At 52.9% G+C, this 15,083-nt stretch overlaps 1 protein-coding gene across 2 annotated transcripts in view; it reads right to left on the reverse strand.

Annotated features, from left to right (window-relative positions):
• Positions 1 to 15,083, reverse strand: part of KIAA1614 (KIAA1614 ortholog) — a 40,160-nt gene that overhangs the window by 4,634 nt on the left and 20,443 nt on the right. Inside the window, exons 5-9 of one of the 2 annotated variants that reach the window (XM_053605328.1) lie at positions 11,028 to 12,547; positions 9,054 to 9,210; positions 6,798 to 7,038; positions 2,684 to 2,811; positions 1,701 to 1,885 (exon numbers count right to left, since the gene is read on the reverse strand). In XM_053605328.1, the coding sequence (XP_053461303.1) occupies positions 1,701 to 1,885; positions 2,684 to 2,811; positions 6,798 to 7,038; positions 9,054 to 9,210; positions 11,028 to 12,547 (2,231 nt within the window). Of the gene's footprint in view, positions 1 to 964; positions 1,886 to 2,683; positions 2,812 to 6,797; positions 7,039 to 9,053; positions 9,211 to 11,027; positions 12,548 to 15,083 lie in introns of those variants that run through there. The other variant, XM_053605327.1, reaches the window with a different exon arrangement.

Here is a 15,083-nt window from a genome sequence, read left to right on the forward strand (position 1 = left end):
CCTGAGGTCTACAATGGGGAAAGGTCTGCCCTCTCTTCCTCTCACACTCATGTCTAATCCTTCAGCAAACGCAGGATTTCTGGTTCAAATCAAACAGAAATCCAACTCCTTTGTCACCATCTCCACAGCTACCCCCAGTCCAAGCCACCATTATCTCTCTCCTGGACTGTTGAAATAATTTAAACAGGTCTTCCTGGCTGTACCTTCCTCTGTCCCACTGGAGTCTATTCTCGATGCAGTGGTCAGCAGCTCTGTTAAAAGTGTAAATCAGAGTGCCAGTCCTCCCCTGGCTCTGGTCTCTCATGAAAGCCAAAGCCCCTGATAGTGGCACAGCCCTGCCGTCCTTCTCAGCTCAGCTCCTCCTGTCCCCTTTAAACTGTCCAGCCTGACCTCATCACAGTGCCTCCAACAAGCCAAACTCAGCCCTGCCACGGGGCCCTTGCACTTGCTGTGCGAACAGCCTGGAATGCTCCTCGCCCAGACCCTCACTTGCCTACCCTCACCCTATCCCCATTTCTACTCATGTCCTCCTATCAGAAAGCCACCCCACCTCCTGTACAGTGGCATCTGCCATGCCTGCTTTGTGTGTATGCTTCTCAGCACTTTTCACTATCTGACAAAGATAACACGTAATATATCAGAGTATACCTTTTGCAGATATAGTGTAGCTCCCTCACTGGAATGTATACTCATGAGGACAGGGATTTTGTCTGTTCCATTTACTGCTATATCCTTGGTATCTTCAACACACAGGAAGTGCTCATTGTATATTTGCCGAAACAGTGAATGATGGAACCAGCACAGAAACTCCCGCTGTGGTCGGCATCAGGCAGATTCCTTTTTCCAGGCTTAACAACTTTGACCCAGGAGATCAAAGTGCAGAGCTAACCCTTCCTCAGCAGAGCCCCGCCATGGCCGGCTTCTGAACATGTGTCTCTCCCTTTTCTCTTCCTTCCTCCCCCCCGCAGACCTGCCTTCCTTCCCTGCTCATCTCATCTGGGGAATCTTTCAGGGTCCCTTGAGATGCCTTCTGGACCTCAGACCTTGGGGAAAGGCCAGGGCCCTGAAAGACTCATGGATGTCTGGGCCAGAACGCAGAGTGATGCCCAGACCTCCTCACTGCCCCCACCAGGCTGTATGTCCAGGCACTGGCCATCACAGTCACCACTGAAGACCCGGTGGGCAGCCCGGCCAGGAGCCTGGAGCCAGGATTCATCTGAGCATAGGTCTCAGGTGCTGGCCCAGGGGAAGGACAGAGCAGGCAGCTGCACATGCCCAGACGTCCCCAGCAGCTGGAGGAAGGGCATCATTTCAACACATCAGCCACATCAAAGCAATTGCTGAGACCCGGCAAGCACAGACACCTTCCCTCTGGCTCTCCTCTGAAAAGACAGCCTTCAGGATTTTGATTTCCAGATGTCATCAGACAGCTAGGGGACAGTGAAGTCAAACTGCCAACTCCACCTGCCCCTGCAACCCCAGGCCTTCTCAGAGCTGCAGCTGCCCAGGGCAAATACGCTCCAAGTGCAGATTCCTAGGCGGCCCTGGACAATTCACAAAGAGCCCCTGAAGGAATAATTCTAGTCCTTTAGTGGAGAGGCTTCCTGAGTTAGAACCAGAAAAACCTCTGCCCACAGAAGGTACCACTGTGTTGCTAAGGCCCCCAAGGCTGTGGGGCCCAGGAAAGGGAGGGGGCATACCTGAATCCCGGCGCCCATTCCCAGAAGCCACACAGAAGCCAAAGGTGCCCTCCGGGGAGCGTTGTAGCTGCAGCTGGCTCGTGCCATCGGGGAACACTTCCACCACACGGCCCACTGTGCGAGCCAGACTGGGGGCACCCACATCCTCCACGCTGAGAGCACGCCGGGGCGGAGCCTTAGCCACCCTGGGAGGAGACCAGAGACTGATGAGGGCAGAGGGTCAGGCACCGGGCCAGCCCTTCCCTGGCTTCAGGTAAACAATGCCTCTCAGACTCTAGAGTCCAGCACTGGAGGCCAGAGTTCCACTGAACTCAACCAGCAAGAAAAGTCAGCTAGGGCCAAGATCGGGGGGTACCCCCCAGCTGTCTGAGGCCCCTCAGAGCCTGCTGCAGAACCAGAGAGCAACCCCTCCCCGCTCCCCAAAGCAGTCATTTCTCAATGTTTAGTACAGAAACCTCAGTGAAAATCTGATGAAAACTATATCATATAAAATCTCCAGGAGTTAATGGAGCCCCTCAAGTCCATCCATGGAGCCCAGGTAAGAGCAGCTAGCCTAGAAGGCCTCACTGGGGAGGGTGGGATTTGTTGAGGTAGGATGTAGGTCAGGAGCCTCTTTGGAGGTCCCTATCTCTGCATTTCATCAAATCTTTAGTTGGGCTAAGAAAACTCTCTGAACCTTTTGATTTCAAGATGCCATCAGAAGGACAGTAGAATCAAACCAGCAAACTCCCCCTACTCCAACAACCCCAGGCCTTCTCAGAGCTCAACCACACAAGGCAAGGTCACTGAAGTATAGCTCAAGAGACCCTGTGCCACCTTGTCTGTCCACATTAGATGTGCCGAGGGGAAGCACACTTGCCTGCCTCACTTTCTCTTAAGGGGTCCTGCTCAGAGCCACGATGCCAAGGCAGGAAGGCATTACGCTTACAGCTCCCTAGACATACTCTGAGTTTATCCTCCAAGGCACCTGTGCCCACTCTTACCTGCCAGCTGCACCATGGTCCCCTGGGCCACCGACCACGTAGAGGCTGGACCGATCCCCCTTGCCGCTCAGCAAAGAATGGAGGTTCTGAAAAGAGGCAGCCTTCCGACGCTGATGAGAGGGTGACACCTGATGGTGAAGGCCCAATATTGCAGGTGAGAAAAGCCACCTGGGAGGAAGTCAACAGAGGATGTGCCCCAACCATGACCCTGAGAGCCCTCCTAGAAACTGACTACACAGGCTTTTGTCTATGGGCTCAGTGAGATCACCATAACTTACTTACAGAAGATGGGCCTACACAGCCCACTAGAAGCTTCAAGGTTTGGTTTTTTTTTTTTTTTAATTTTAGCTGAAATAACAACTTAGTGCTACAATACTAATTATCTCATTGATTAAGAATAAAATGGTATGCAGAATCCTCAAAGAACTCACATTAGACCTCTCATTTGATCTTGCAATCCCGCTACTAGGCATCTACCCAGAAGGAAAAAAAAAATCATTTTATCATAAGGACATTTGCACTAAACTATTGTAGTTCAATTTATAATCGCCAAAATGTGGGAACAACCTGTAGTATATGTATACCATGGAATACTATTCAGCCATTAAAAAAGATGGAGATTTTACATCTTTTGTATTAACCTGGATAGTGTTGGAACACATTCTTCTTAGTAAAGCATCACAAGAATGGAGAAGCAAGAATCCAACGTACTCAATTCTAATATGAAGCCAGTACATGATATAATACATATCCACATAAGAGAAAAACTCAAACCAATTCAAGGTAGGGGCTGGGGGAACAAGGAAGGGTGGACAGGGAGGGAAATAGGGAGTCACAGTGTATGGCACACCGCAATTATAAGAGGGACTTTACCTAACAAATGCAAATAGCATAACCTAATTCTTTGTACCCTCAATGAACCTGAATCAATTTAAAAAAAAAATGAAAGCAAAGTAATTATAAATAAATGCAATTTTGGAGTTAAGATCATGAATATTATTTTATGATTCTTTAGTATCTATTTTATGATTACTTTTGTTTAAAATTTCTTATCTATGACAATAATTTCCTCAAGGAGTTCACAAAACGATGGCAGCAGGGCTGAGCACAGATGGAAACTCCCAGTGCACATTAAAAGGGTGATGACATATAGGACAGAGACTGGCCAAGGAGGCTTGGGGCACTAGAGGAGCTGACACTTGCAGCAAGAGCCCTCCAGGTAGGGGGAGAGGTAACAGTGCTCTCGGTAGAAGAAAACAGTATATGCAAAGACACAGAGGGATGCGAGAAAGCATGGTGCACAGTGCATTCTGGAACATGCATGTGGTCTGGGCAGCTAGGCTGAAGAAGTTGTAAGAGATGGCTGAAGCTGGGGGCCGGGCCTAGAAGGAGCTCCTGAGTGATGTCAATATGAGTGACAAGATCAGACCTGTGTTCTAGAAAACGACCCAATTAGAGGCAATTCTGAAGCGGGGGCATTGGAGATAGAGGCAGGGAGATGCAGACTTTTAAAGAAATACTACACACATTATTTATTATATTTGGAATCATGCTGCTATGGCCTGAACGTTGTATACTCCCGAAATTCACATGTTGAAACCTAATCGCCAAGGAAGTAGTTGCTTTTGGAAGTGATGATCAGGTCCCAAGTGCAGAGGCCAGATGGATGGGATCAGCACCCTTCTAAAAGAGGCCCAGAGGGACCTCTGGCCCCATCTACCCTATCAGGTGGCAGTGAAAAGAACCATCTACGAAGCAGGGGCTTTCGCCAGACACTGAATCTCTCAGCACCTTGATCTTGGACTTCCAGTCACCAGATCTATGAGAAGTAAAACTCATGAGTTCAAGAGCAGCCTAGGTGGACTTGAGCAGCACTCTGAAGAAGTAAGGCATGTGGTCAAGAAGCTTAGGATGGGGCCTGACCTCATCCTGACCTCATCCTGGAGCACAGGAAGGCTTCCTGGGGGGAGTCATGTCGAACTTTGACCTGAAGGACAAGCAGGAGTGTCCTAGGGAGAGGTGAGGGGGAAGAAGGAAGGAGAACCTTCCAGACTCAGGTCCAACATCCCAGTGGGAAGGGATGCTGCCCGCGAGAGGACAGGGGAGAGCCGGCATGAGTGAGGTCAGGGCAGCTGCCCACTGGGCAGGGCAAATGAAACAAGCCAGTGAAGCCTCCCCGCTTTCTGCCACACACACACCTGGCAGCACCACGTGCCGACAGCAAATACATCACCCTGAGATACATCATGTCTATTTCTGGGTGAGGCAGATTCTTCTTTTATCTTTTTGTTTCTTTTTTTGAAAGTTTCTTCCTTTACTCAGTTCGTGAAAATGTCCCTCTGTTGGTCTTTCTGCCTCCCGCTCCCGGCCAGTCTTTCTGTCTTGCCCACTCAGCTTGCAGTGCCCAAACTCTCCAGTACATAATGATGGTGTTTCCCTCAAGGTGTTTACAGAGAAGGAAGTTTTTCTTTCTTTCTTTCTTTTTTTTTTTTTTGAGACAGAGTCTCACTCTGTCACCCTCAGTAGAGTGCCATGGTGTCAAACTCTTGGGCTCAAGAGATCCTCTTGCCTAAGCCTCCTGAGTAGCTGGGACTACAGGTGCCCGTCACAATGCCTTGGCTAATTTTTCTGTTTTTAGTAGAGATAGGGTCTCCCTCTTGCTCAGGCTGATCTCAAACTCATGAGTTCAAGCAATCCACCTGCTTCAGCATCCCAGCTGGACTACAGGTGTGAGCCACCAAGCCCAGCTAGAGAGATAAAAGTTCTGATTACAATAAATCTGGGTGCCACAGCTCAGACACACACTGGACAAATCCATCTGACTCCTAGAGCACTCTTGCCCCAGCATACAGTCATTGCTTCCGTTTCTTTGCCTTTACTCATTCAACCAGCAAATAGTTACCAAGCACCGGCCGTGTGCCAGGTACTGTCCTTGGTGAAGGGCAATAGGTGGGGTTTCCATTCAGCCTGCATTCTCTCTCCCTCCTGCAGCCCTGGAGATGAAAGGCTCTAGCGCCCCAAACCCCACTGGCCTGCTACATCCTGCCGGGAGCAGGGACGGGTGGTAGGAGGAAGAATAGTACCTAAAACTGCAGGGCACAGACTGGGGGCTTTCTGAGAGCTGGTTGACAGGTTGCTACTGTTGCTTGCTACCACTCTAGAACGTGGGAGGGAGAAGGTCCGTTACAGGTGCTGGGTTCACTCATTCATTCTTCCATTCACTCACTCAGTGCATACTGAGATTACCAGCCCTTGTATTAAGTATTGGGAGTATAAAGACCAAGTGGTGTTCAGATAATTCACACTCCAGTGAGGGGAGAGAGACAAAAATCAGTTAAGATACTATGTGACAAGTCCTATGAAAGAGGGAACCACAGGGAGAGATGGGAACAGTGAGCAGGGGCCACATGGCTCACTCAGCCTGCGGAGAGTTTGCAAATGGCTTCCTGAGGGGCCCGAGGCATTCATCGGGGGAGGAATATTTCAGGTGCAGATCAAAGTCAGACAGTGTGTGATCTGAATATAGAATTGCAAGAAGGTCCAATGTGACTGGGCAGGAATACTCAGGAGAGGGACAGGGATGAAAGCAGACGGACCACAAAACCCTGTGGCAACACCAAGTCGTCTGAACTTTACCTCAAAGGCGATAAGGACCCAGTGACAGATGTTCGGCAAGGAGGTGGCATGACCCGACCTGCATATCAGAAAGACCACTCTGGAAGCCACATGGAGAAGGGACCCCAGCAGGGAGGTGGGGCAAGAGGCCGTTGAGGTGAGCCAGGTGTGAAGAAATTTGTCACTGTGGCCATGGAGAAGGTTCTGGAATACCAGGCCATCAACTCTCCAGCACTTTGCAGAGGTGGCCAAGTTGAGGGAGAGGGAGAGAGAGGCGTCTAGGATGGGCCCTGGCTTGGGCAGCTGGGGGCAGAGCAGGAATGGGGATGCTGCCCACCCACCCAGTGTCTGGGGAACCCAGGTTTCATGCGCCCACTGTGGAGGTGCTAGTGGCTTCCCTCCCTCTGCCTCAGGCTCCGTGAGAGTCATCCTCAGCACAGCTTCTCTATTCTGACCACCATGACCTCATAGCCTCTTGGCAGGGACCCTTAGGACTCACCAGGTGCAGGGACTGTAGCGACGGGGCTCTGGCGTGTGACGCCGGGCCAGGTGCAGTCGGATGCAGCTGCTCCACGCTGTAGCTGCGGGCCTTGCCCAGCTTGGGCCGGGGACTCTGGCCCAGAGTTGAGAAGAACTTTTTCAGCCCCAGGGTGGAGACGATGCTGTTGCTCCTTTTCTTGTTCTTGTCAGAAGGGACAGCTAAGGGTGAGCCGGATCCCGTGCTGGCCCCTGGCAGTGCTCTGAAATACAAGTGTGGGCATGGGTGTGTTGGACAGGACTGGGAGACTGCACCCTCGGGTCCCAGGGATCCCAGATGGGCTACCAATGTTGTTGGCCACTGGGGGCCAGGAATTGACAAAGAAGGCTGATGAGCTTCTTCCGGATGCTCTGCTTGGGTAGCTTTTAGGGAGAATGTCTCCTCCAAGCCCCGCCCTAGCATTTGGCTATGGGTTCACTCACTCCTCCACCCATTCACCCGGTATTCTTAAGGGCTCACTGTGTACCAGCCTCTTCTAGGCCCTGGGGTCCGTGGTATGGGAGAGAAACGAGGTCCTTACTCTCAGGAGGTTATGAACAACACACCAGTAAACAATGGAGAAAACCCACCATTAGCGGATGCGCAGGGTGAAGCAGAGAAAGACCAGGTGTCCGTTTTCAATAGAGTGGCCAGAGGCCTGGCTCCGCCTATAATCCTAGCACTCTGGGAGGCTGAGGCTGGTACTCTTGAGCTCAGGAGTTCAAGAACAACCTGAGTAAGAGTGAGACCTCGTCTCTTCTAAAAATAAAGATTTGCTGGGCGTCATGGTGGGCACCCAACTACTCGGGAGGTCAAGACAAGAGATGACTTGAACCTAGGAGTTTGAGGTTACTGTGAGCTATGATGATGCCACTGTACTCTACCCAGGGTGGCAGAGCAAGACTCTATTTCAAAACAACAACAACAAAAACAGTGTCCAGGGAAGGTCTCTCTGGGAAGATGAGCTTTAAATTGAGAGCTGACTGGCATGAAGGAGGCAGGGCTGCCAGAGGAGCCCAGGTGCAGAAACAGCTGGTGCCATAGCCCCAGGGCAGGAAGAGGCAGGAGGCCTTCAAAGAACATAGAGGCAGCAGGCCATGCTGAAGAGAAGGGGGAAGAAGTCCAGATGGGGGCACACAGGCAGGCCGAGGCGGGGTTACACTGAGTGAGGTCAGCCCCAGTGAGGGGTTTGAATTCTACTCCAAGTGATAGGAAAAACCATGGCAGGGTTTGAGCAGGAGAATGACACCATTTAATTAAGGTTTTAAAAGGACACCCTGGCCGGGCGCGGTGCCTCACGCCTGTAATCCTAGCACTGTGGGAGGCTGAGGAGGGAGAATCGCTTGAGTTCAGGAGTTCGAGACTTGCCTGAGCTACAGTGAGACCCCGAATCATGAAAAAAATGGAAAAACCCAGCCAGGCGCCTTGGCAGCGGCTTCCGGAGGCTGAGGCAGCGGGGTGCCCGCAGCCCGAGTCTGAGGTTGCGGTGAGCTACCATGCCCACTGCACTCTGCTCAGGGGCTAGGGTGGGACCCTGTCTCAAAAAAAAAAAAAAAAGGACCCCTGTACTACAGTGTGGAGAAGGAATTGGAGGAGGAGGAGTGAGGGCAGAGAGCAGGGAAGGGCTCTAGACTTGCATAGCAAAGCGGCAGAGTGCAGAAGCAGTGATAAACAGGGACCCCAGAACTAGAGAGCACTTGTCAGTGGGGGAGAGTGGGAGACAGCAGAGGGAACAGCTATGACAATGCCCGGACCTGGGCCTGGGCCAGTTGAGCCCTGTGTGGAGGATAGTGTGTGTGCCGGCTGGGATGTGGGAGAAGCAGTTGCGTGTTTTGTCTGAGGGGCCTGTGAGGGGTCCAGGAGAAGATATTGGAGCAGATCTGGAGTTCCTGAGAGCAGGTAGGGCAGGAGATGGCTCTGGGTGGCACATGTGCTCACCAGCATGGTATGTTATGTGGAAGAGAAGGCCCTGATGGAGTCGTGGGCTTACCAAGGCTTTGAGGGCAGGCTCAGGAGGTCCCCAAGACTTTGAGGGCAGGCTAAGGAGGTCCCCAGGGCAAGGAGTTGGACCCTCACAGCTGAAATGTCAGGGGTGCAAGGCTTGCTCATGGCCTAGAAACCTTCCGAGGATTTGGGAGCAGTGAGGTCAGCCTGCTACTCCGCCCAGGGGTTTCCTTCCCCACCAAGCACACCCATTCCCACCCCTTCCCATGTCAGGGCTCAGCTCCTGACACTCACCTGGGTGGCACACACTCTCTAGATCCTGACTCTGTGCTCAGCAGGGCTCCATCTGCTTCCTGGCTGGACTCCGGCTCCTCTGAGAACAGGGAGAGGGTGATGCTTGTGGAATTGATGGTGGCAACGTCTGCGGAGCCAGGAAAGCCCTGGGGTCCTCCTGCAACAGCCACAGCATCCCCTGGGTCAGACCGGCCCATCCCACAGTCACAGTGGGGGAAAGTGACGTTCCCACTGACAGAGGCAGGAGAACAAGCTGAAGCTGGAGAGAGGCCATGGAGAGAGCCTGGGAAGCAGGGGGTGCAGGCAGGGGTGGTCTCCCAGATAATCAGGGCTGAAGGTGCCTCTGGAAGTGTCCTAGGACTGGAAACTGTTTGAGGACAGGAACTGGGTCTTGTAGACTACCATAACCCCATGACCCAACACAGCACCCAGTACCTATAGGTGATTAATGAGCATTTGTTATAATCAACACAGAAGTTGTGATAAGTTATGTCCTTTCCATATCAAGGGACATAGCTGGGAGCCAGGAAAAAAACAGAATCTTGCCAGTTGTGATTTCTAACAGCTTTAACAATGGCCCTTATTTTTTGAGCACCTATTCTATGCTAGGCACTGAGTGAAACCCTCCACAGTGATGATTTCATGGGGTCCTGTGAGATAGGCCTCATTACTGTCCTCACTTTACAGAGGAGACAGGAGCACAGAGGTACCAAGTGACTCACCCAGTGCTCACAGCTAGCGAGAGGAGGAGCCCCCTCACTCTCTCCAGGCCTCCAGGACGTGAAGGCTGGGGCTGCCCTGGGAGGTGACAGCTCTCAAAGCAGAAGCCCTGCAGGAGGTGGTTGGGTATAGGCTGGCAGCTGGCCTAGAGCCCCGGAGACAAGAAAACCACAGCTCAGCATGGGTGGAAGGAACCCCAGGGTGAGGCCTGTTTCCTCAAGGTGTGAGCAGGGGTGGGAGGACATGTCTATCTCCATGCATGGAGGAGGGGGTGGCAGGCACACCCAGGGGTGGGAGAACATGGCATCCTCATCCTTAATAACATCACTGTGATCTGTCATCTCTCTGCCTTCTCTTCCTCCACTCTGCTTCCGAGCCCAGGGTCACTCTCGGGCCATCCCCACCCTAAGAATGTCAGTACTATGAGCTCAGGAAAGCAAGAATGTGTGGAGTGGGCCTATCATCTGTGCACAAAGTAGTGGCAGAGTTGGTCACCTGGGATCAGAACACTGGGCATCAGAGTCTGAACCTGGCGACACCAGGATTTGCCCACACTTTGAGGACCCCTTCCCAGGGCAAAGAGGCCCACATCCCCAGCAGCTGCCTGTTGAAACCTACTGGCCTGCTCAGCAGGGCTGGAGGTAAGGAAGGGTCAGGTACCAGAGAATAATCCTGGCACACTGTGCAGGCTCTCTGTCCCCTGGTCACAGAATCTGCCAGACAGCATGCCTGGCCAGGGAAAGCCTCCTGCTGGTGTGATGGCCCCCACAGGGCCTAGAGCAGTGCCCAGCACAGAACAGGTGCCCAGTTCACATCAAATGAACCAGTGAAGACTGGAAGGTGAAGGGCCTCCCCCATGTGATTACTGAGCATTTATTGCTCTAAAAATAGCACAGCCTGGAGCTTCTTCCTCTTCCTGCTCTGCAGGGAGTAAATTCCCTGAAAGCACAGGCCTCCAGTGGCCACGGAGCCTGGGCTTCTGTACACACCTCAGGGTTCCCAGCCGTAAGGTGTCACCACTCCCCTCCCCACCATTCTGCCTTCACCAGCGGGAAGTGGTTAATTTGCTGCCAGGCTGACCTTGAATCCTGAACCCAGCCCACAGACTCTACCAGCTCCCCTACACTTGTCATTACTTGGAGGGGCTCTATGGTGCTGCCATGAATCATGTGTGGCTGTGCTGGTGTGTCACAGACCCTGCCTGGGCCTCAGCCCTAGGCCTATGCTGAGCATGACCCAACCGCAGTCTCTCACCATCTCTGCTGTTCTCCTGGGGCAGCCCCAGCTCCTGGCTGTAGAGAGCATGCTCCACCCTGTCCTCATGGACAGCTCCATCACTGGGCTCCTGTGGCCCCCAAGGCACGCTGTTGTTGCAGTTGTTGGTGGACAGGCCCTGAAGTGGGTGCCTGACTCCGGGGCTGCAGGACTGAGCTTGTGCTGGGGTTTGCCCACAAGTCCTGAGAACCCCACTTCTTGAAGGATTCACAGGCTCTCCCTGGTCCCCCAGCCTGCGGGATCCAGCCAGGGCTACCTTCCTGTGAGACAGAGGGGAGGTGGTTTTCCTTGAAGGGGGAGGAGTTGGCACCCAGCCTTGAGAGAAGAGGGAAGCTGCTGGCTGCTGGGTGTTGGGAGCACAGGGTTCTGCATTGCTGTGTTGCAGGGAGGAAGTAGAGGCAATTTCAACAGACTTGTGACCTTCCATAACCCGGGCTTGACTGCCTGGCCCTGAGGGCCCAAGCTTCATGGAAGAGGTCATGGCATGGGCTGTCCTGCTTGGAGCCCTGGACTCTGCGGGGGGAGCCCAGTGATCTCCCAGCCCTGCACCTGGCTGCCACTGGGACCCCAGTAATGTGGGCTTAGATGCCAGGGCAGGAGGTTTACGGAGGGCATCTTCTCTTAGAAACAGAGTTCCTCTGGGGGCGTGTCCTCTGCTTTTTTTCACCTCATCTCCCACCTCCACACCATCAACCCCAGACAGGTGACACTGGGCCTGAGGGCCCCAGGGTAGCTCCATTTCAGGCGTCCTGGACCACCTGTGGCCTGCCCGCGGCCTGGAGCCCGGCAGTCCAGGGCTGCTGCCCTGTGTTTGCCCACATGGCCTGCTGGCCTGAGAGGTCCTGGCCTCTTCACTGTTGGCCCTGCAGCTGTTTGCCGTGTCCGTGTAGTCCAGCGCAGGGTTCGTCTCCTCTGGGACCGCAGTATTGCCAATGTGGGTTTCGCGGATCCACTGTGAGGGGAGCCCTGGCTCGGCAGGGAGGAGCCGCAGCGGGGAGCACAGACCGCAGGAGCCCAGGGGCTCCACCAGCACCCCCTCCAGCTCCTGGAGGACCCTCGGGTCGGGGGCTGCCTTCCCCTGGGCGGGGTGGCGGTCCTCCATACAGTCGCCGCAGGTGCAGCACTTCCTGTCACTGCCCCCCGTGTCCAGGCTGCGCTCAAGCCTGTGCAAGGCCTCCTCCGCTGGGTCCCAGAGCCGCAGGCCCCCGTTGATATAGTCTGCGAGGTCCGGTTTGGAGCGCAGGGGCCCCTGGTCCGCTGCCTGCAGCACCGTCCCCAGCACGTGGCGCTGGCGCTGCTGCAGCCGTTCCAGGTATCGGAACTCGGCTTCGCGGGCGGACTCGTCCTCAAAGCGGACGTGCGAGGGCGACGGGCCCCTCCGCGGCCGCTGCCCACCGCTGGACTCGCCGCTGGAGGAGTCGCTCACGTTCCCGTTCTGGAGGCTGTCTCTGCAGGCGGCGGGCACCCTGGGGGCCGGGGCTGGGCTCCTCTGGCCATCTCTGATAAAGAGACAGGAGGACAGGGGTCACAGGCAGAAAGACGGGAGGAAGGTGCCGACCCCTCCACCCTGGGGCTCAGGCTCCCAAGCTGCTCTGTGGTAACTGCAACTCCTAAGGTTACCCCAGATCAAGTTCCTGGGAGTCAGGCTGCAAACCAGAGTAATTTACAAGCCTATCCTGATCCGAGATTGACGCTAAACGAAATCAGCACAACCTTGTTAGGGCTTGGCTTTCCCTCCGCTGCCTGGCCTAGCCTGGGACAGGACGCAACGTTATCAAACTATGAAGCTAAATTATAGCTTTCACATGAAGACTATAACCCAACTATAGCACAAGACTATGGGGAAAGGGCCAAGGAAGGGGAAGGGAGGGGGGAGGTTTTGGTAGAGGGAGGGTAATGAGTGGGGCCACATCTATGGTGCATCTTAGAATGGGTACAGGCGATTGCACTAATGTACACAGCTATGATTTAACAATAAAAAAAAGAAAAGAAAAAAGATAAGAAACTGAAAATTAACTATTAAAAGATGAAAAAAAAAACAACAACTAGGGATTGTCCAGAAGGAAGATACCCAAGTCCTCGTGTATGCCTGAGGGCATGTGTGTGGGTGTGCATGTGTGTGGGTGTGTACATGGGTGTGGGTGTGTACATGGGTGTGGGTGTGCATGGGTGTGCATGTGTGTGGGGGTGTGCATGTGTGGGTGTGTGTGGGGGTGTGCATGGGTGTGTGGGTGTGTGCATGGGTATGGGTATGCATGGGTGTGCATGTGTGTGGGTGTGGGTGTGCATGTGTGTGTGATGTGTGTATGTGTATGCTTGTGTGTGTGTGATGTTTAAGGAGAGGAAGTGAGCTTGACTATCACACATGCCTGGTAGTGATGAATTGTAGAAATACTTATTTGCTATAAAGCTCTTACGGGAAAGGGGTATTTTAAGTCTTCACACAATATGTGAGAGACCTAAAGTCAGGATTTCTAAGAATTCTTTTTTTATCTTTATCTTCTTTTTTTTTGGGGGGGGGACCTAGTGTCACTCTGTCAACCTGGGTAGAATGCCGTGGCGTCATAGCCCACAGTAACCTCAAACTACTGGGCTAAAGTGATCCTCTTGCCTCAGCCTCCCAAGTAGCTGGGACTACAGTACCCCCCACAATGCCTGGCTATTTTTAGAGAAAGAGTCTTTCTCTTCTTCAGGCTGGTCTCAAACTCCTGAGCTCAGGCAATAAACCCACCTCAGCGTCCCCGAGTGCTAGGATTACAGGTGTGAGCCACCCCATCTGGCCAAGATTTCTAAGCATTCTTGCTCCCAAAGTTTCTACTCGGGGGGAGGGGCTGGTTCTTAATTATCTTGCTTAGACAAAATTTAGACAAGGCAATGCTAATGTTTCTCCTCAACGCTGGTCTTATTTATTTATTTATTTATTTATTTTTGGAGACAGAGTCTCACTATGTCACCCTCAGTAGAGTGCCATGGCGTCACAGCTCACAGCAACCCCAAACTTTTGGGCTTAAGTGATTCTCTTGCCTCAGCCTCCCAAGTACTGGGACTACACGTGCTAGCTACAACACCCAGCTATTTTTTTGTTGCAGTTATCATTGTTGTTCAGCAGGCCTGGGCTGCGTTTAAATTTGCCAGCCCTGGTGTATGTGGCTGGTGCCCTAACCACTGAAGTACAGGTGCTAAGCCACGACCCTGGTCTTGACAATCATGACACCCTCTCCTCACAGCCGCCCCTCTCTAGCCTTCAACATACTCACATACTTCACCCTGCTTTCAGTGGCAATGGCACTCCTGTGCTGGGGACCACCTTCACATCTGTCATCACCTGTGGCTCTGGGAGACACTATGCTTGGTGGTCAAGACTTGCTCTGCTCCAGAAGACATCCACACTAGTCTCACACCAGGGCTCCCTGGAGCCGGTGGTCTGAGTTTCAGGCCTCTATGCAAATGGGCCAGGCCTATCAGAGGCCACAAGTAAGGACCATACTCCTGCCTCCATTTTCCCTGTAGGGGCCTCCCTACCAATCCACTGCTAACGGTGTAGGATTCACATCATGTCTTGTTTCTCTCACTTACAGCTTCGTATCACTCACACAAGATGCCTGCACTGGCTTCTTACCCGGCCTCACCACGGACATCCTGTCTGTGGGTCCTTCTAGAGCCCAGGTTTCATGACACTACCCCCAAGAGTGCACAGGATCAAGTTCATAGTCTCTGTCATGAAAATACAGGCATTCCCTGAATTCCTTCCCACCTTCCTCTCCAGCTCCCCAGCCCTCACCCCTGTCAGAGCCTTCAGGCTCCCTTTAGCCCTCCTGCCTCACTCCTGGAACCTTTCTTCTTAGCCTGCCTGCATTTGACTCCTATTTATTAAATCTTACCTGTTGTATAGATACCATATGTGATGGTGACTTTTACATATCAACTTGGCTAGGCCATCATGCCCAGATATTAAAACATTATTCTGGATGTTTCTGATGTTTCTTGGACAAGATTAACATTTAAATTGGTAGATCTGGAAAAAAAGCAAATTAC

Source organism: Nycticebus coucang, chromosome 10 (assembly GCF_027406575.1).
Source record: "Nycticebus coucang isolate mNycCou1 chromosome 10, mNycCou1.pri, whole genome shotgun sequence".
NCBI classification, from domain to species: domain Eukaryota; kingdom Metazoa; phylum Chordata; class Mammalia; order Primates; family Lorisidae; genus Nycticebus; species Nycticebus coucang.